Here is a 22,814-nt window from a genome sequence, read left to right as displayed (position 1 = left end):
ATGATTTTTGTTTAAGTATGAACAACTATGGAATTTAGAAAATCACTGCACAAGTTGCCGATTTTGGCTATCAGTTTGTGACGTCATTGCCTCACTAATTATCAATTGCTTTATATATTTTTTATCACTTTAGTTTCCCTCATTATCACCAAAATCTTGATTTCCCATGCCTCTGCCCTGGTAATATGGTAACATTATTTGCGTGCATGACATTTCACAAATTCCTATATGAACTTTGAAGATTTAATTCTAACTTCTGAATATTGTATATTCATAATAATTACTCTTTATACATTTTTAAAGAATTAACTGAAAAAAACTCTATATTAGTGCATCCACACAATCAATATAACTTGGATGCTGGGTGTAAGGAAGTACAATTTTACTGGGGAAATTGAAATTTATATGATCAATATAAAGAAAACAATTAGTGGATAGTGAGGCAATGACGTCAGAGACTCATGAGTGAGTTGCCAATTTGTCTAGTGATTTTCAAAGTTTTTCGTTTCATTAAAAATGTATTACTTTTGTTATAGTTATTCGATTTTGCTCAAACTTTTTTGATTGGTTTGTCTGATTATTTGCTTCTATTGAGAGTAATTTATTTTTGGAGTGGACTTGCCCTTTAGTCTCGAAATTTCGTTTCATCTTTTCACAGAGATAAGTATATGTGATGAGGCTCTGAGGAATTCCACTAAATCTTCCAACTGCACATGCGAGCCCGGTTTTCAACTCGAAAACGAAACGTGTTCAGGTATGTTCGGTTGGCTGTACCAGGATGTCAGGGGGAGAAAAAGGATTATTGAATAAATGGGGGTGGAGGTGTAAAAGTTTTTTCCGATCGATGACAGGAATGCGTCATGTTTTACCAGCCCTCCGAAACCCGGGTGTAGAGAAAACAATGTCAATAATATTTTGACTAATTATAATTCCTATAGAGGACCGTTTAGATGAGATAGAGTGAGGATGACGGAGAGAGAGAAAGAGAGAGAGAGAGAGAGAGAGGAGAGATAGCAAAAAGGGGGAGGGGAGAAACAGAGGGTGAGAGTGAGACTAACAAAATGTGATAGAGCATAACAAATGTTAATTGTTTCTCCTTAAAATATTCATGATTTTAACCAGTAATACTTTCTAATTATACCCAGTTCTATGACAAGTATTTGTAAATATGGGAAATGCCTTCCATATTTATGCATTTAAAAAAAAACTCGATCGACTTCAATTCTGTTATTTGTGAAAGCTTTCTTTGTATTGACCAGATTTTGATGAATGTGAATCTGATGTTGACCTCTGCCCGCCTGATATCTCAACCTGTATGAACCTCCCTGGAGACTACAACTGCACCTGTCATGCAGGATACAACAACTCATCCCCTAAAGAATGTGAAGGTATGAACTAGTATTAGTCTGAAGTGGAAGGGGGGCATTTGGGGGCTCACCCCCCCCCCCCCCCACAACAGAAATGTTTCAAGTACCCTATTCTTGAAGAAAATTGAATCTAAGCGAGGAAAATGCAGGATATCAAACCAGGATCCCCAATCCCTTAACCCTTTGAGTCCCAACTTCTCACAAATATAACTGTGCCTGGTATGAAATGAATCGAAAACTTAGATTCGGAATAAAAAGATAAACCCAAGACAATACATTCGTGAGTTATCACAACGCTTTTCAGCGACCGATTAAACGAGAGAGTGTCAGGAGAGGGGATAGTCAAAGAGAGAGAGAGAGAGAGAGAGAGTGAGAGTTAAGGATCGAGAGTGAGAGTGGGTGAGGGGAAGAGACGAATAAATGGGTAGGGGCGTCAATCAAACAGTTTGGAAAGATTGGTTAGGCATGGGGCAAAATGCACGTTCCATATTATGGTCTGTAATCATGAAGCAGAATTTGACAACAAGCAAATGAGTAAATTACACAGATTGCAACATCGCCAGACATTTGTAAACATGGTGGAACATGTTAAAGATTAAAACAAACCTTCCAGCCAAAATAAAAAGAAGAAGAAAAAATGTTCATGATTTTTTTTTAACAGGTTACAGTAACATTGAAGAATAATTAATAAAACTAACCTAACCATTTAATTGAACTTTTTTTCTCCTTCATGTTTAAACTCATGGGTAAATTAACTGTCATTACAGCATGTCTCTCGTTATATTCACAGTTTTGTCCTCTCTTTTCCCCCTTTTAAACAGATATCGACGAATGTGAACGAAACACACATGATTGCAACTCGAGTGCGGATCGTGTTTGCATGAACACACCCGGTAGCTTCTCATGTGTGTGCATGGAGAATACAACAGAAATCAATGGAACCTGCCAAAGTATGATTCTATTACTTCGTATGTTTTCTCAATAATCGGCTATTTCAAAATTACTATGAAATCTGTGTCGTACTTAGCAACATTTCTATGCTATCATTTGGACGGACATTTTTGATACATAATTAAAAGGGCGGATCTACATATGAGGAAAAAATGGAAAAAAACACGTATTGGGCAATCAAAATCGAAGGAAACTGTCAAAATATGAATCCATTTTGAATATTTTCTCACCCGATCCAAAATTACTCTTAGATCAATCGTGAATTTAGCAACATCACAATACCACAATAATTATATTACTTTTTATACCTGTGTATTTTCATATGAAAATGTACCAAAAGGTATTTATTATTTTAAGATTGCAGTTTAAAGAATAGATCATTATCATACAATCTGTTTATTTCTTGTGTTTTTAATTCTGTAATTGAATAGACGCGCTGACGTTAACACTCAACGTTCGTCTTACATTCGTCAGTGGGTTAAGCGTTGAATCTTATCCTGATACGATTGATTCACAGGAGAACCAACGTCAGTTGGCCCAAGATGTAAGTTTTGAGAAGTTGCAGAGAAATAAAAGTAAATATGTAGATGTAGATGTAGATATGTAGGTTCACTTATGAGTATTTTCTTTCTGAAATATAAACATTTTTTCACTGACATATTTCTCATAATGACAAGTAACAATCATTAATAGTCAACCAAGATTTGAAATTATTTCTCTTTCCCAAAGTGCGTTCACCTTACTTAATAAGACATTGATAGGATAACAGGCTACCCTGTGCGAATACAGTTTCCAAAAACAAAAAACAAATTCAATTAACGTGTATATAAAATCTATGTTAGAAAGAAAAGAGATGTTGAGTCTTTGAGCTTTTGAAAGAAGTACCTTTATTAAATATTGGTGAAAGCTTTACTCGGCTTCATCGGAATCATTGGGCTTGTCAGAAGAAAATTCCCCTAAAAGCAAAACAAAAAAAATTACATTTCTTTATATAAATCTTTTGAAGGTCTTGCGTTACCTCAATGCATCATCAAAATTGGGTAACGACACACTGCAGGCTGTGTCTGTGCAGGACTACACCTTGACCGGAACTTATGTTCTGGTGTCCTTCCGGGTCGACGTAGAACCTGGCGCATCCCTGAGTGATTCCAGTCTAGAGCAGATTTTCATGGAACTGCTTCCGAGGTCACGACTTATTGCCCCAGATCATCAAGTCATGCAGGAGGGTAAGAGGTCCCATCTGACCCTGGGGCTGAAAGCCTTTGAGGAATGTTATCTTACCACGTACCCTATTTGTTGGCGAGTGGCAATACCAACAGTCGTGTATGTTAAAATTTGCTTCTGCCCCCGTTCTCTATCCCCTTCACCGATGGAAGTCTGAAAGCGATGCCTCCTTTAACTTTTTCTTAGATCCTGTGAAAAAATCCTTGATTTAGCTCATGATGCAATGATAATTATAAACCTTAAGGTCATTCAGGAACCCCATGACTTTTACAAGCCGATCGCCTATATGATTATCAAGATATTTATGATTGAAAGTCGAAATCTAATTTTGCGTTTGCCAAACGGTTTTCATAACACTACAGTCTATTGGGGAAACGAGTATGGTAAAACCGGTCACTCAAAGGTTTTTAATTTTTGATCTTTTTGATTTCTTGATCATTTTGAAGCGCAATTTTTGTTAGGGCTTCAAGATAACACCATATCACAGACACTGATAACACGTAGGACCGTACATCTCAGATTTAACATTGTTAAACGATCCCTTTAAACAAAATATGTGTTCTTTTCTTCTTTTGCCGAATAAATAATTCTTCTACTCCTCCATTTCATGATAACATTAGTTCTGACCTTGATCTTCATCTCTCTCACTCTCTTTTGAAAACCCCAACTATTAGATGAAAAATTGATTAAAGAAAACAACAAAATATATTTCGTGAATATTTTCAATAAACAGGTTTTAGTTTCCTCAATGGTTGGAACCTCTTTGCAGTTGGAAAATTCAATCATTTTAATCGAAATGCATTATTTCAAATCACCCTTTTCTTCTTTTACAGATATCAACGAATGCGAGCAATCTGCAGATGTTTGCCGTAACGGAAACTGTACAAACACTGATGGAAGCTTTTACTGCACTTGTAATGAGGGTTTCGAAGGAACAGGGAACGATTCTTGCACAGGTTAGAAATGGGCTTGTCCGAGAAAAAATATAAACATGTCCCGTATAACAGATTTTCACTGATTAAACAAAAACAAGGACATAAACACCAACAACATAAGCATCATCAACACCAACAATTTTAGGACTTCGTTAGAACTAAGCCAATAATTAGCTTTAATAGGTTATTTATGTCTGTCTCTCTCTCTCTCTCTCTATTTTAAATTCCATACTTTCTTCACACTCCTCAGTACTCCTTCATATTCCTCAATCGTTCACCTACAAACATTTAACATGAAGTTTTAGGGTTGATTATTACCTCATTTCCGTTTCTTGTATAATTTCTCTCAGATATCAATGAATGTCTCGGAGCTCACAATTGCAATCAGACGTGCATCAACTCACCGGGAAACTACTCGTGTTCTTGCCTTCCTGGGTTTGAACTTGATGATGATGGGTTCACATGCAATGGTAATGAAATAAAAATGTTTTTATTTAGAAAATAAGAAATAAGCCATGACAACAAAACGAGACGAAGCATTAGTTTCATATTTTTTTTTAAATGAGCTCTTCAAAACCAGGAATACATACCAATCAAAATAAATGCCACGTTAGTTGTTTTAAGGATTAATTATGTCCAGTCTTCTGCTTCATCCGTTAAAAGCTCTTGTATCAAACCATGATTAAAGTTATTCCCATTGTTAACAGATTGTCTTATCTCCGGAAATCGAATCCGAACACAAATTGTTAAACTTGTACACCTATTGAGATGTTATTGTTTTAATAAGGATATCACTATTTTCAATCTGGACGATGTACGGACTAAATAGTGAGCGTATTTTGTAAACAAAGAAGGATGAATTCAAGACACTTCGTTCGGTGTTACCATCAGTAGTCTGTGCATCGAGTCACCAAGACGAATTACGTCTACTAGAATATTTCTACTCACACCCGTACAATACACATTTAAAAAAATTATGTAACTTGTAATAAATCTTCCTCAACCCTCGTAATATTATGTTGTCACAATAGAAAAAAAGGACTCTATAATTTGCCTCCCGTATTTATCTCTTATTCCGGCTTTTGCTTTCTCTCTACTTTCTCGTTCTCGCTCTCTCTCTCTCTCTCTCTCTCTTAATTTTGTTTGTTTTTGTGTCTTTTTCTTTAAACATGTTGAATGTGTCTCAACTTTGATAAATTATCTCTAAATTCGTCTCCTCCTTCAATGTACGTGGTGTATATTTATGTTTATCTTCTGCTACTGTCACTATATTTTACCTCCTCTCTCCTTCTACCCCCTTCCGATCTTCAATTCTTCCTTCCTTCTATCTCTTTCTCTTCCTCTCATCTATCCAATCTCTCATTCTATTTATCTCTCAAATGTCCCGTTTTATGTTTGTGCATGCAGAACTCGATGAGTGTGAATCTAATCCTTGTGCTAATGGAGGGACCTGCACGGATGGAATCAACATGTATAACTGCACCTGTGCTCCTGGTTATACTGGATTCAATTGCTCAACAGGTAATTTGATGACAGGTGTTGCGGAGGAGTAACCTAGACCATTTTGAGGGAGGAAGGGGTGAGGGGGGGGTGAGAGGGGGGGAGGGGGTCGTCACCAAATTTGCCTGCAGAAAATCTTCCAATTAGTAGGAATGAAACAAAGGGGATTCTTCGCTCAATACGTAATTCGATGATAGATTATAAGCATGGGCATCAAAAGACCATTGCCAAGCGGGGAGGGGTGGTATTATATTTTATATTATTATCGTTATAAAAAAAATGGGCATTTAAATGAACGCAGAAGAAAATCAAATCAAATCAAATCAAATTGTACTGATACAAATCACAACAAATCTTATTATTCTAGAAATTCCCACGACCCCAGGAACACCTCGTTCAACAGCGGTAGAATCAACGGCTACCAAAATCACACAATCCAAGACACCTACGCCACAAGTGGAAACCGATTTTTCCAGCACTTCTTCTTCATCAACTGTGGATTCAGTTACAGCTGCAACATCTAGCTTAACCGCAACAGAAGAAAATGGCGAAACCATGGCAACGAGAGGACCAAAGACTGAAGGAACAGGAGATGAACCAACCACATATAAGACAACTACCTCTTCACCTGGTAAGTTAAACCTTGACATTATTTGAAATTACTGAAATAAAGAGATTTCAGCGTTCAACTAATCATATTCTTCTTGCCTCAATACATGTCACAGCTTCATTTTTCTTTATCGTTGTTGTTTTGTTTTAAAGCTCGCTACCTTTATGCTCAATGCGGAAATGTAGATTTTTGAGACGCCAAGAAAAATAAAGCGCGGTCTTCTATCTTTACATATTCGTTAATTTGTATAATTGATATACTCAGAAAATTGAAATACATTGCATAGTCATGATCGTTCTTGCATATTAAATGAAATTTTTAAATTGGCTTCAGGGTAAGGTGATCAATTTTTGAAATAAATGTTCATCTCTTTCGAATGAAATAAAATGTAAAAGTAATTTTTTTTCATGTGAATGTAAATCAAATTTGTAAATCATAGTTTACTAGGCTCACTGTATATTCCATTACGTGGTTATGTTAAAGGTTTTATTTGTACCCTCATAATTCCCTTGTTGGAGAAGAACAGAACAACCCTTCGTGAGCATCATAAGGATTGAGATCACGGCCAACAGACGAACCGGTAATCATCTTGAATTCTCAGAAGAACTTGAAGACCACAACTCAGCTGCTTTTAAGGACCTGGAAATTATCTACTTATTACATTTACTTGTATCATTGTTTTACCTTTCCTTTTCTATAGATTTCTTACTTTTTTATATATATATATTTGCTCTTCATAAACATGTATTTTATTTCTTCAATGTTCAACCTATTTCTACGTTTATCATATTTTCTTCATCACATAATACTCTCTCATAATAATGTATCAAACTCTTTCAACTCTAACTTATTCTTATATCCCTACAGACTCTGGTAGACGTGGGTTATCACCTGGTGCCATAGTAGGCATCATACTTGGTGCTATGTCGGCAGCCCTTTGTTTCGTAGTATGTACATGCTGTATCATGCTTCAGATAGTGCGTAGAAAGAAAGAAAATAAGAAGAGGTAAGCTATTTTCGTCTGACATTGATAATGATAAGTAGACCCTTTCTTCTCTTTCTCATTCTCACCTCTTCCTTTTCTGCTTTTTCTCACTCTTACCTTTTCCCTTTCTTTGTATTACTTTGTGTGTGTCTGGAGAGGTACATGGCATTTTCAGGCGCCGTGGTCTAGTGGGTACTCCACCGGCATGTGGATCACCAATATATTTGGCGAGACCGTTAATCTTCATTTGCCACTCTTCACCCAGGTGATTAAAATTGGTACCTGCTAGGAATAAATGCCTTGAATGCTTTAGCGCCTTATTATGGCGGCACAGCTACAACCGGGGTACTTTATATTAAGCACAGCAGAGTATATTGATATAGCAGCTGCGTTATATGACTGGACGAATTATTTTTTTTACTATTAAATGAGGTGTTTAGTTCATAATAACCCTTATATTACGTAAATAATAATTATTGTAGTTAATGGCCGTTTTCTTGCATACGTATCTAGCATATTTTTTTGTTGCAATTAGATTGAATATTGTTTTTAACTAGTACGGGCCACATTTACATGCATAAGTTATACTTCTTAGGGGTCCTGGGCTTTTATGTACGCTGTATGTATGATTTATACTTGATTTTTGTTGATGGTGCCAAATAAATTTCATTTAATTAAATTGAATAGATAAAAATGACATTGACAATGCAGTAACAGTGATAATGATAATGGCAATATAATGGTAATGACATAATGACTGCAATGGCAATAATTACAATTAAAAGAGATATTAATGATGAGAATGAAAAGGGAATAATAATGATAATGAAATAATAATGGCAATGACATTCACAATGAATAAGGAATAAACAAAAGGTTCGCTAAATTCTTCACTACGTATTTCACTATAATTATAACGATGCAATTTATATTATTTGGAGTTGACATACGAATGACAACAATATTTCTGCATCTTCTAACTTCTTTTGCAGAGAAAGGAAAGCTATGGAATACCAATCAGAGAACAAGGGTATCATTAATGAGGAATGGTCAGAACCTTCATCGGACGATCAGTTTACGAACTTTTCTCTTGATCGACGTCATTATAAAATCAGACAGGCCGTAGATCACTTTAGAAGTTATCAAGGCATGGATGGACGCATGGAGGAGACACATTTTTATGCCGTAAGAAAACTAATTTTGTTTCTTTCATTCTGTCTGTCTTTCTTTCTGCTATTGATTCATACATTCTTAATTTGTATCTATCAGTTGATTAAAATTCAGCCAGCTTTGCATAAACATGAACTAAGGACTTGTCCTATTCTTCGATTTGTTATGGCAATTGATATTGTTTTACTAATTTAAAACATAGCGTTTTTTAAAAGAATTTTAAGAGTTTTCCACTTTTTTTATTTTTAGAATACCGCCCCTGATATATATTGTTACAGAGTAATGTGCAATGAGGTGTGTGCCATATATCGGTTTCGTTTAATATGTGATTAGGGTATTAATAAGATTAATAGAATACGATAGCTTAAACTGTTTCCTTCTTTAATTTTTGTTTACAGGGCGCTATTGAACGGAATCCGATACACGACATATACAACTAAAGCTTCTCACGTGACTTCTGCAAACTAGCCAATCACTAGCCATCATCAACACACACCATGTCCTTTAATGTATAGATCAGTTCTGGTCATGCGATTGCACTGTGAAAGAAACGTTGTGGAATCGAGCAGAAAATGTTGATCATCTAGCATATAAGTATTGGTGTGTACTGCAAGGTTCTGGAATCATCAAACTGATAATAAATTTGGCCCAGTCTTGGTAAAGTTACAAGCACTGTACACAGAAAGAGGACTATGCGATATCTATCCAGTCTGGATAGATATAATGATTTACCAAATATATCAATTAGAAAGCGGTTTCCCGGCAAAATTTGTATCATAACGTATCAGTAAATCCATATTCTTTCACATGATTGGTAATAAGAGTTTCCATTTCATTTGTTCAAGGGGGGGGGGGGGGCGTTTCCAAAACTGGTCTATACCTTTAACTGCTCTATTCGTTTTTTATCTACACAAATTTAGAGTTCACATGTACGTAGTTTAAAGTTTAACCAACGTGGAAGTTTAGTAGGCAAGCTTTTATCCACTCATGTGGACTTTCTAAAGCCAAGTGATTTTTCACAAAATGTCTTGCTGTCTGCTGTCGAACTTCTCGAGGTCACCGAAGGGAAGATAAGCCAACAATTTGTCAGTAATGAACATGATCTTCCCAAGACCAATTTTACAAGGTCTGATCAATTTCTTGGGAAATTAGTGGAAAACTTTCCAATCAACAATCAAGTTGAAAGGGTTTTCAGATGTGTCATGATTTTGACGACAACAATTTCTGTATCCATTCATTTGTGCTTAATGAGATGTATATATGTCTCAGCTTATGCATGATTTTATGTGGAGTACAATGTCTTACTTATCATACAAATACCTGAACGATGTTACAAGCTCGTTCAGATATAACGTTGTTTAGTTAAGCGTAATACACCTCACATTTATGTATCGTAAAATATAACACAAAGCTCAGTGAATGTACCGAAGTCCTTTGCTGCACGTAATTACAATTCACTTACACCTAAAATAAACCGCGGCTGCTTTTTGTTTTGCGGCGGTGTACCGCGCCATATCTGAACAAGCCCATAGTTTGTTATATGATAAATATTTAATCAGAGCGCAGGGGTGTCGTTAAGGTGCGCGTGTGTGCTTGACCTGTGTGTGTGTGTGTGTGTGTGTAGGAGGGTCTCTGTTCTGTCATCAAACCCATTCATTCAATTTAGGAAAGTTGGAGGCAAATATTAAAATGTGGGCGAATGCAAAATTGTCCTTAACTAGGGGTGACATCTTCATATATCTCATCAATTTCTTTGGAATCTTGTTCCGACTAGGGGCGGGTGTGTGTGTGCGTCGGAGGGAGGGGAGGGGGGGGGGGGGTAGGGGAGGTGCTTCGGTCCCTATCTGGATCACATTTTATGCAGGTTAACTTAATAGCATGAGTTTAACCTCGCCCCGTTTAAAACCTTTTAGCGATGCCCTTGCCTGTTTTAATGTACTTAGTCTTAACCATAGTAAGTAGTTTGAAATATAATAGTGGAATATGTAATCAAGAGAATACAAGACGCCATTGTTGATTTTGTTGTTGTTGTTGTTGTTGCAGAACTGAAGTTGCTGAATTGTGAATATATAAATTCCCCTGTAACTGCTTGAAACGGTATATCCTGACATTTCGGGCACACAATGTACAGATGCAATTTCACGAACAAGTCTTTCATAAACCTGTTCTGAAGATGCCCATACAAAGAAAAAAAATGTTAGCCTATGGAATTGTACACACACAAAAAAAATCGTTACAATTCATTTTTTGTTTAAACGAAAAGCGCGTCCACCCCGACGTACGTTATCACTAGCTCTTTCATTGGAACCCTCATGTCCAATTGACTTTTGAAAGTTCACCCACCGTAATTTGATCAAAATAGGTTGTAAGCTCGCCATTGCCTATATAACACATGTGAAACAAGTCAAACTTTGGACTCAGTTTGCCAAGCGATTGTAAGGTTTTAGGTCAAGCACACGAAGGATAAGAAGCCTGAATTATAATAGATCAGTTCTGATCGGTGCATTATGTCCATTTCATCCAACCTCCCACCGTCATTTTTCAATTGAAGATAGGCAAACATTTTGCCGAGGTAAGCAAAAACATTATATTCATGATCGCCATGGACTATTCGATTATTTACAGAGGGGTGCAATTGTGCACCATACTAAACTCCCCTACTTTAAGTCAAGTATTTCATTGTACTATGTAGTTTGGTATGTTTATTTTAATAACTGTTTAATTATCAGATATCAATGATAGTTTAAAGATATGGAAAATGTTTTTGTATTTTATAAATTAAGCAAAGCAATCTCACATACAAATTCACTAACAAATGTCGTCTAATCCGCCGATTGTCGTCTGCTATATACGTCCAGCGAGCGAAAATGAGACAACCGGAGCAATATGACTTTTAGCGATGCCCTTGCATGTTTTAATGTACTTAGTCTTAACGATTAAAGTAGTTTGAAATATAGTGGAATATATAATCAAGATAATACAAGACGCCCTAGTTAAAAAATGTATATTTGTGCAGGACAGAAGTTGCTGAATTGTGAATAAAAACATCCCCCTTTTATTTTGGGCGTACAATATGCATATGCAGATACACGAAGATGTCTTTCAGTCTTGTTTCAAAGGGGCCCATGAAAAGGAAAAAAAAATATTGGCATTCTTTAGTATGCCAACGGTAATTAAAATATCAAGAAGTATATCATATGTTTAAGAATGTAAATGGTATACATGTTATTTGAAATATTGTTCGGGAAAACACTTTTTGTAAGTGGAAGTGAATTGAACTTCAGGAACGTCTTTGTCGTTGTTCCTTTTTACAGCTAGCATTTAAAATTTCACTACAAAATAGAAACAATGACAATATTCCATCACTTGTTGTTATATCAGAACTACTTAATTATAAATCAATAGAATTGTTGTACATTAAGTTGATTTAAAGTTTGATAGACATATATAATTGCACCTCCATTTACTTTTAAATGAAACGTATTTGTTTACTGCAGTGTTTTTTTATACTCAGATTGCAAAAGATAATGAATTACATGTATATTCAAACAAAGCATTCTCGGCGACTCTTATGTGATGTTGTTATTGTTGTTAATGTGTACGTTTTCACAATGATTTTATATTTTAAAAAAAAATACTTTTAGAAACTTGTTTAGAAAGAGTAACAGGTAAAAAGAAGACAAGAAATATAACAGATCTGTCTTGATATCTGATAGGTCTCGACGTACACAAATAATCTCACTAATACAGATATAATCAGGGCAGCGCCAAGAGCGTCACGACGTGACGGACATGTGCGCTATATAAGAAGCCACCATTATCATAATTATGAGTATAGTCATCTAAAACACCATCATTGTCATCATAATCATAAAAAGCATCACCATCAAAATAACTGTCATTATTATTACCACCGTCATCCTTATCATCATCATCACCACCATCACCACCACCATCATCTCCATCATCTTCACCATTATTATCATCGTAATCATCACTTTCATTGCCACCATCCCCACCACCGCCATCATCGCCATCCTAACCACTACCATCATCATCAGCAGCACCGACGCCATCATCACCACCATCATCATCATCACTATCACATCATCATCATCATCATCATCATCCCAATCAAGTCATCAGTCACCACCATCATCATTATCACTTTCACATAATTATCATTAACATCACATAATCACCGCCATTAATCATTATCATCACCATACACCATCATTATCATATCACCATCATCAAATAATCATCGTCACCATCATCATCATCATGACCATTATCATCATCAATATTATCCCAACATACGACACATCTTTACTTCTACATCAACTTTCAAGCACATACAAAATAAGAATAACAATAATCAATTCTGTTATCCACTTTGTTATAAATCATTTCTTATTATTATTTTGGGCAGACATGCCCTATATGTTTTCAAATTTACAATGCATACATGTTGATAAAGTAACAATTTGTTTCATGAGCAAAAAATAATGCACACACGTAAGTACAACATGAGAGAAAACATATGCAAGATGTACTTTGTTATAAATGAATATCAATATTAACGTAAGCTCCATTTTAGGATGAATATGTATATAACTGTATATAATCAAATATACATGTTTAATCCCCAATCTAAACTCATCGAGAGAAACATTTAAGTCGTTTGCTTTATGAAGACTCCACCAAACCACCAAACCAATTCCAAACATAATCTTGGCCATTCAGACTCTATCATCAGTTTATTATCAGTCTGGTGTCAGTCGCAGTCAGTCGCAGCGGTGTGACCAGGGCAGGCGCGTACACAGGGGGGTGTTTGGGGGGTTAAACCCCCCCCTTTGGTAATTTTTTGTGTGTAAACCCCCCCTAAATTTCTCTAAAACACCCCCCTTTTGGATTTTTTTTTTTTTTTTTTTTTTTTTTTTTAATTAAAAAAAAAAAATAAAAAAAAAAATTCCCATGGTTGACCTAAAAAAGCTGACCTTACCCCCCCCCCCCAACGGAGCAAAATGTCAAATTTTCAAATTTCGAGACCAAAAAAAAAAAAAAAAAGTGTCCTCTTACCCCCCCCCCCCCCCCCCCCCCCCCCCCCCCCCCCCCCGCTTATTCAGCGGTCGGCTGAGTCGTTGCGATTTTTTTGGGACCAAAAAAAAAAAAAAGTGACCTCTTACCCCCCCCCCCCGCTTATTCAGCGGCTGGCTGAGTCGTTGCGAAATTTTCGGCCCGATTTATAAATGTTAAAACCCCCCCCTTGAAAAAATCCTGCGTACGCGCCTGGACCAGGGTATTGATTTATATTTAGAGATAATAGAATAAGTACATCTGTTATAGTTACATGAGCAAGGGGGTGTTTCACAAAGATCCTAAGTCAAACTCAACTCTAAGTTGAACTTAATCATTATGGAGAGCCATTTGTAGCCTTAAAATAAAATACATTCAAAAGCAAAAATTCGAGTATTTTAGACATTTCATAAATTCCACATCACGAACAAGAAATCTCCTTTATAATTGAAATTATGAATGATTTGAATCAACATTTTCTGCCTTCTAAAATAACCTTTACAGAATACTTCCAAACATGCCAATGGCTTTCCATAATTGTTAATTCCAACTTAGAGATAATTTCAACTTAGGATCTTTGTGGAAAAAACCCAGAACACTCACATATTCTTCACAAACCTTACTTATTCTTCAGAAGTACAATTGATAATACATACTAAGATGATATCAACAAAGGTGTAGTTTTAGACCATCTAGAGTTTAATAAAGATCCATAAAATCTTCCCCTTTGTTGTGGAAGTCTGGCAAACCCTTTCAAAATGGATCTTAAATAGCCCCGATCTATCTTGACTCACTTCATTTCGTACCATTCTGCAAGACCTGGGGGGTGTTTCACAAAGATCCTAAGTTGAACTTATCTCTAAGTTGGACTTAAAAATTATGGAAAGCCGTTAGCATCTAGGAAAATATTTTGTAAAAGTTACTTTTAAAGGCATAAAATGTTGATGCAAATCATTCATATTTTCTATTATCAAGGAGAGTTCATGTTCTTGATGGCGAATTTAAAAAAAGTATAAAATACTTGAATTTTTGCATTTGAATATATTTTATTCTTAGGCTACAAATGGCTCTCCATAATATTTAAGTCCAACTTAGAGTTAAGTTCGAAATGGGATCTTTGTGAAACACCCCCTTGGCCTTCTTCCAAGTTCAGACTGCACCTTACTCTGTGTGCCCATAGCACAGAGCAAAGCTGGTGATTATGCTTTACAGGCCTTTGGACCATGACTGTGGAATGACCTGCCACTATCTGTCCCCCTGTCTCCTTCATTAGATGTTTTTCAGAAGGTTCGTAAAACTATATTCAATGATTATCATTAACTTTTACTACTTTTATGTTCATTTGTTTGAACCCTGTGAAGCGCTGTGCAACCGTTTAATCCGTGTTAGAGAGAGAGATAAAAATAACTTTATTATTATCATTAGTTTGGAGGAGAAGTTAATGTCAAGATCATGCCTATTAGAATAAGTATACTTCATTTTATTACAACCTGAACTCATGAACAGGACATGTTTTTTGTTGTTGCAAAATATGTTCAGTACCCTTTGATCAAAATCTATCTAAGAAGTTTGGAAGCTTAGATGTCATTATGCTCTACATCTTGTTAACGCTTTGTAACATATTCCCAAATTATACCAAGATGTCTTTTTACTCATAACAAAGAAGCATTGACATAGGAACAAATCTTGAACTTTTGAAAATGATGCTACACTGTCCATGATAATAGCAGTAATGGCACCAATAATAATCCCAATAATATAAGAACTTGATGAGTGGCTGATGATGATAGTGGCAATAAAAGACAAAAAGCCAATATAATAAGATACATGTAGATGAATTGTGCAGTGCAAAGCATTCTCATTACCACACACAACAAACTGCTCACATTTATAACAACGATAATAACTGTTAGAAATAATATAAATAAATAATATCATTAAAGAAATCCCACCTGCTCCATGATAATAAAATGTTGCTGAAGCCAGCAAACAGGAAGAACGCTGACAAAATAAAGGACGGAAGAAAAAAAAAATAAAATCATGGGTATGATAAAAACAAAAGGATAGGGAGCAAACTTGAGGCCCACTACACGAGTTTGGCCAGGAGGGATTAGACCTCCCTGCATGGTCACTGGCAGGTGGTTACCTCATCAAATCAGCTCTCAATTAACAAAAGAAAAAGAGAATCATGGGGGACCAATGGTCACCGATTACGCATTGTTTGCTATATAGAGGGCGCAAGTAGCTATAAGTAGTGCAGTGGGGCTTTAAATTTAAAGCCTTTCTGACTCTCATTGCAGCATTTCATTAACCACTTGACTGCTAATGGCTTTAAACACGTTCATACTGCCTGTGCTACAGCATTTTTGTACTGTACAAAAACTTAACAAAAAATGTACACTGTACACACAAAAGTCGGTCTTTTTCTAGAAGAGCGCCATCTACTGTTCGAGACCTGTATAACATCATTGCAGTGCTAATTACACAGTAGGGGTAGGCCTTATGCAGTGCTACGGTCTTGAAAATGCAATGCACTAAGCACGTACATGTACGTGGTGCGCACAGACATGCAAGAGCGAGAACACGTACATGTAGGTGGTGAGCAGTCAAGTGGTTAAGCCCTCTTCAACTACAAGGTTCCGCAGACATATAATAGGGTTGATTCATAATTAACGGCGCCCCCATGGTTAAGCCGCGAGAGACCTATTCTTCTACCAGCGCAGCGCACCATAACGCTAGCTATCGATCAAAGTGACCGAATTGGTCTGTACTGTGTAAATTCATTCAGTGAGATTGATTGATTGTTTTAACATCAAATCTCTTTTGCTGATAATAACGATTGGAAACATTACCCCAGAGCTAAAGTAACTATAACGCTTAGTTTTGGCCAAAAAGTGGCTAAAATGAACAAAACATTGTGAGTAGGTACATACATACATACATACATGTAAGATCGTTTTGCCAGAATAGCGCAGTGTTTTTACCCAAAATAAGCTATTCTAACCTTCCCCATCAATACTTTTGATTTAATGCCCTTATCTCCTAGGGTATATAACAATACCACAGCTGATATTTTGTGTCGTATGATGATTGTGTGAAACGATGACCTAATAATCTATAGAGGAGGTACTTTAAGGATGGGTCTAGCAGTGAAATGACGAACAGGAAAGAATGCAATCGACAAAAATTACAAGACAATATCATTATAAGAAAAAAGATGAAAGAACGCAAACAGATACTCTTTAGATCTTAGTATTCATTTACAACAGGTCACATATATAGTACGATGCTGGAGGATAGACTCAACACATGCTAAAAGCCATTACATGTACACTTATCTATTTATTTTTTGATAGAATAAAGCTATTCTGTACAGTAGAAAGATATACGGTGCTTATCAATATACATTGCATTGCGATACATACAAAATAACTTGCAATACATTATGACTGATCCATATGAATTACCATCATTACAGGACGTATGAGTTACACAACGAATACATGTACCTGCACATGTAAAATAGTTGTTTTAGTTCTTACACTTCCCAGTCGTCTGTACAATATAGCATTTAATACTACGTTTTTAAGCGCTTCACATTGTAATTATCATTACTCTGGTCATTGGTATCATAGTGTACATGGGGAGTATTCTGGTCAGGCACCATTTTACAAACGCACACATGCCAATCCAAGTAACAGTAATGTTGGCATCCTACTGGGTACCCATTTAACACCTACGTCGACGTATCGACTTGACCACATCACCTCTACAAGCAATCTGGGTCGTGTGAATATGTAACAGGTACAGTACAAGAAGTGTAACATGAAATATGTGGTCATTATGAAGATTTCAAAACACTAAGCATGAATCGTGCAGTTTGGGTGTATTCAGACTATTTCAAAGGATAAAACAATGAGTTGAATTTGCAAATTTACTTACAAGTGCCTTTTGTGTAAAAGCTCATACTTGCAGAAAAAAGATGTGTACATTTAGACCAAAGATACCAGAAATTCTGACCAATCAGTTTTGATACTAACATTGAATGTTGTTAAAAATCACAAAACTATGTATAAATTTCCCTGGTGAAAAGGTGACAAAATTTATTAGAATTAGTGCTTTCATCACCAAATGTATATTTTGATAATAACTGGAGACAGATGGGTGAATTATGAATAAAACAATGTACTACAAATATTGTTCACACAAGGTACTTCACTGTACATTACCTTTCACTTATATTCAGTAGGTTGTAAATTTGTTATTCATTCATACTAACCCTGTCATGTATATAATACTTTCATAAGATTACATCTAGGAGCCATTACAAGTCTGTTTGGGATGTGAAACGAGACATGAGGCTTGTTTACATTAGACCAAACTTTCAAAATAATCCCGCTATTTTAACTAGCCCCGTCTCAAATTCGCCAGCTAATTTGCATCTTCATCAGTCCGCAGTTGCAATTAGCGGGCTATTTGGTCAAGAAAATATCCCGAGAAATCTTGGTCTTGTTTCCAAAATAGCCCGCTATTTGGGAAATAGGATTTCCACTTGTGCAAGCTAGTTTGTGATCAATGTATCAGTCTGATGAAAACGCAATTTCGAGCTTCGGGAAAATATCCCGAGTCTGAATATTATTTTGCAACTTCGGTTTGATGAAAACAGGCCTAATGATATCACCCTTACTGACATATACAATAATAAATCTTCTTTTAATAGGTACATAGTCATCTTGATACAATATAAACGGCTGGCATTAAACATTTCATAAAACCATTTAGTCTTAGGATGTTAACCAAAGCTACAGATGGTTATACATACATGTACATCATTATTTGTTAAGTACATTTAATCTTATTTCATCACATAATCAAATAAGCGTTAGTAACAAATGGCAATTAAGTTTTTCATAGAGATATAAAATAAATTACATATATAAAAATATATAGACTTGCACCAGTGAATAGCTAGATATATTGTGGTACACTGTACCACTCTATGTTTAGGTATATTGTACCTAACAAAAAGAGTTCAGGAAATAACATCTTCATAATAAAAGGAGTATTTCTAAAGCTCAGTGCTAAAACATAAAATAAACTGACTAGCAGTCCATGCATTATAGAACAGAACCAATGACTAACCGACTCCTGAGGTGGGATGGGGAAATACAGGAGAATAGGAGGGATGGAGGAGAGAGAGAAGGTGGAATGGAGCAGAGAGAGAAGGAGGGATTGGAGGAGAGAGAGAAAGGAGGACTGGAAGAGAGAGAATGTGGGATGTAAGAGAGAGAGAGAAGGAGGGATGGAAAAGAGAGAGTAGAAATGGGAAAGAGTGAGCATTGACACGAAGAAAGCAGAATATTATGTGCAAAAATACAGATATAAAGGGTAATATACATAAATAAATATATGTGAGAGAGATAAGAAATAAGAAGAAAGGAACAAAGGAGGATGAGCGACAGAGAGAGCATAATGGATTATTCCGTTGACTTCTGAATTCTTTAATTTCCATAGGCTTAATACAGGAAACACCTAGTTCCTGTAGATAATGTATTTGGATGATTGAGAACATTAAGAAGAGAGGCAGGACTGTTCGACACAATTCAGGGAAACAAAGAAAGAAAAGGTGAGAAGAGAACTTGAAAAGTTGAAGGAAAGAGATGTTTAAATTGATTTACAAGCATACATAGAAACATTAGGCATCAGTCAATCAATGGGGTGAGTTGAAATCCCACCACTGCCACCAGTTGTAAGAGCACAATCACAGTCATGAACATGTACGGTCATGGTTGAACGTTTGCATCATTGATTCTGTATTAAAACTGATGATGATGTAATTGAATGAAGTGAATCTATCTTAAGTATTATTTTAAGTACTAATGGCTAGTGATGCTTTACACATGAACAACTCTCACTCTGAGAGCATTTTGCATATTCTACTAAAGTTGGATGTACTTATAGCTGAATACTACAATCTAAAAGTAAATTTTGTGTGGAATATGAAATGGGTCAATTTCTCTCATATACAGACCATCTTCTGATGCAATTTCATATACATTGAATGTGACAGTCTTCTTTGCTCCATATGATATCCTTTGCAGCATGATATAACGATACATCACTTAGAACCCAACTGTGAAGCACATTACAAAAATCTCTATTAAAGACAAATAAAACATCAAATCGAATAGCGAGAGAGAGAGATAGAGAGAGATAGAGAAAGAGAGTTCTTGGACCCTGGCCAGACAACGGGAGAGTAATGGCTAGAAACAAATCCCAGGAAGCTAAAGAAACAGACTGCAATTACTTATACCGCTTAACCCTGTAATTCTCATAGGCAGATATAAGTGTTCAAGTACATGTATGAAGCCTATTGGATTTGGGGGTTGTAGTATTATAAGGGTTAACAATGAAGTAGAGCATCATTCCTGTAAACAGTGATTGGAGGAAGATGCTTCCAGAAATGAGGTGAAGAAACAAAGGCTAACGACCGACGCTGATAGAAATTGTATCCATGCAAACTGTACATAAACATAGCTGGATGTGCTTTGCGTTATGATGGGAGTTGATTGCTGCCCTCTATGATATCTGATGCAATAACAGTGTAGCGTCCCTCACAACTATTTTGTATCTCCATTCTTGCATACATGTCATGTACCTGTGGCTCTGAAGGGGTGTCATCGGAGAAGATAGTCTGCTGCTCTCTATGTTAGCTGTTCTAACTCCATACCTGCATTGCTGTAAATACTGCTCCATTTGGGCGGTGCTACATATACCTGTACATCTAGTGATGAAGATCAGCTCCTCTTAGAATTCAGGATCTACATTCCTTCATACGCTAATTTGCTTATTTGCTTTTTGAAAGTGTTGCTAGTGAAAACAGTCTGCTGCCCTCTCGGGGAGCTGCTGCTATAACTTTGTATCCTCGTAACTGGCCGTGTCCGATTCATCTTCATCTGCCATGGCCTGGATGCGATTGGCTCTGGGAGGTTGTTGTTGCTGCTGGGTCTTTAGGAGCATCTTGTAAGCAATCTCAAATGCCTGACCTAGCGTCATGATGATCTCTGTCGCTAAATCCTGCAAATAAAAGCAGAAACAAAAGTCTTTACATAAACAATGTATTACTTTGATTCTTATCTGGGTCATAGCAGTTATTCTCAAAAATGGAAAAATGACCTCTTCTACAAGTGACCTTGGTAATATATTAATAAAGTTACATTAATGCCCCACTGTACTACTTGTAGCTACTTGCTCCCTCTACCAGTATATAGAAAACAATGCCTAAGTGGTGCCCTCTGGTCCCCCATGATCCTATTTTTCTTATGTTAATTGAGAGCTGAGTTGATGAGATGGCCACCTGTCAATGACCACGCTGGCTGGTCTAATCCCTCCTGGCCAAACTAGTACAGACGGGCTTTAAAGAATTGTATGTTTTTTCCTTCAGCTTGCCGTCACTAACTACTTCTTCATCTTTAAAGTGTGGGTCAATGAAGGTACGGTCTTTTGAAAACTGGTACTCTCTTCTGATATCATGAAGACATCTATTTACAAACCATGGTGTAAGAGTGAGTGTGTGTGTGTGTGTGGGGGGGGGGTAGGGTTTCTCAAATGAAAGCACGGGAAAATACACAGGGACTTGGGGCACTTCGCCCCCAAAATGCCAAAAAGAGCCCCCGAAAGACATAAAAGTGCCCCCAAATTTGCATAGAGTTCAATGCAAACAAATTAAAGAGTGTTATTTTCATGCAAGCAAGCTTAAAAAATGGCCCCCATTTTTCCCTGAATGAAAGTGTCATTTGACTCTTACTCCTCATGACATAACTCTTTAAAGCTTATCTGCCATAGTTTGCAGGAGGGATTAGACTGCCCTGCAAGGTCACTGGACAGGTGGTTATCTCATCAACTCAGCTCTCAGTTAACATAAGAAAAAGAGGATCATGGGGGACCAATGGTCACCGATTAGGCATTGTTTGTTATATAGAGGGCGCAAATAGCTACAAGTAGTGCAGTGGGCCTTTAAACGCTTAATTTGCAACACATATTTTTGACATCTGAGACTTTAAGAAAAAGAAAAGCTAACGTAAACGTACCAAAGTCTTGACTGTGAAGACGTGACAATAGAGCTTCTCATACTGGATATCCTTTGTAATGTAAGCAAAGGTCTTGAGATCATTTGAGTCCTGTGCCACGCATGAGATATTACAGATCTCGTGCTCCGTGATCACCATCTTGGATTTAGAGTCGATGAACTTGACACCGCCGTAGTTGATGGAGAGGGTGATCGCTGGCATCTTCTGCAGGTGTTGGGCTGATCTTCGGAGTCTGGTGCAGGCTTCTCTTGTTGATTCGGTCCCGTGTAGTTCCTTGATTATTGATGAGCCTAGGTACTGTGTGAGCGAGAGTAAAGATGAGCGATTAATAGAAAACATTGTCTTATGTGGGAAGAGTTCAATAGATTGTTATTTATTTTTTCTGAGATACTGATATACATGTCGCTTGTACATTGCATTACATTATCATAATCTCCACCATGCCCATCATTCATTTTTTTCCAATCTTCTGTCTTCTAATAAAAATGGGAGAGTAAAACAACCCAAATGATTGTTGTTTCAACAATGTGCAATGTTTTATTCTAGTGACAAAAAAACTTGGTAATTGCTGCTTTATTACAGTACCAATTTTCACCCTTTTCTGTAAGATGTACAGTGCCATACCTATAAATGTACATGTAACGTACGTACTGTGTTGCTCTTGTAAATGTTATGTATGAATAGACCAATAACAATTGAACCTATCTATGGTGGGGGATAACAAAACTGCTACTTAATACCGTCAAACCTGCCTATAGACACCATTCTAGGGAGACAACAAAAGGTGGTCTTTGTGTACTAGTTTCTGTAATACATGTATCAATAAAAAAGTATATTCCAGGGAAATAAAAAATGTGGTCTTAATAGACAGATCGTCTTTCTATGCAGGTGGTCAATTAGCAA

At 36.5% G+C, this 22,814-nt stretch overlaps 1 protein-coding gene across 1 annotated transcript in view; it reads right to left on the bottom strand.

Moving 5' to 3' along the window:
• Positions 1–20,514: 20,514 nt before the first annotated feature.
• The window catches only part of LOC579663 (ankyrin repeat and sterile alpha motif domain-containing protein 1B), a 133,264-nt gene continuing 130,964 nt past the window's right edge, over positions 20,515–22,814 (bottom strand). Inside the window, exons 21-22 of the mRNA XM_030989091.1 lie at positions 21,912–22,208; positions 20,515–20,898 (exon numbers count right to left, since the gene is read on the bottom strand). Coding sequence (XP_030844951.1) covers positions 20,731–20,898; positions 21,912–22,208 — 465 coding nt within the window. The 3' untranslated portion in view covers positions 20,515–20,730. The remainder of the gene's footprint in view (positions 20,899–21,911; positions 22,209–22,814) is intronic.

Source organism: Strongylocentrotus purpuratus, unplaced genomic scaffold, assembly GCF_000002235.5.
Source record: "Strongylocentrotus purpuratus isolate Spur 01 unplaced genomic scaffold, Spur_5.0 spur5_scaffold_18, whole genome shotgun sequence".
Taxonomy (NCBI): domain Eukaryota; kingdom Metazoa; phylum Echinodermata; class Echinoidea; order Camarodonta; family Strongylocentrotidae; genus Strongylocentrotus; species Strongylocentrotus purpuratus.
Note: the sequence above shows the minus strand (reverse complement) of the source record. Positions and strands in the feature narration are given on the sequence as shown.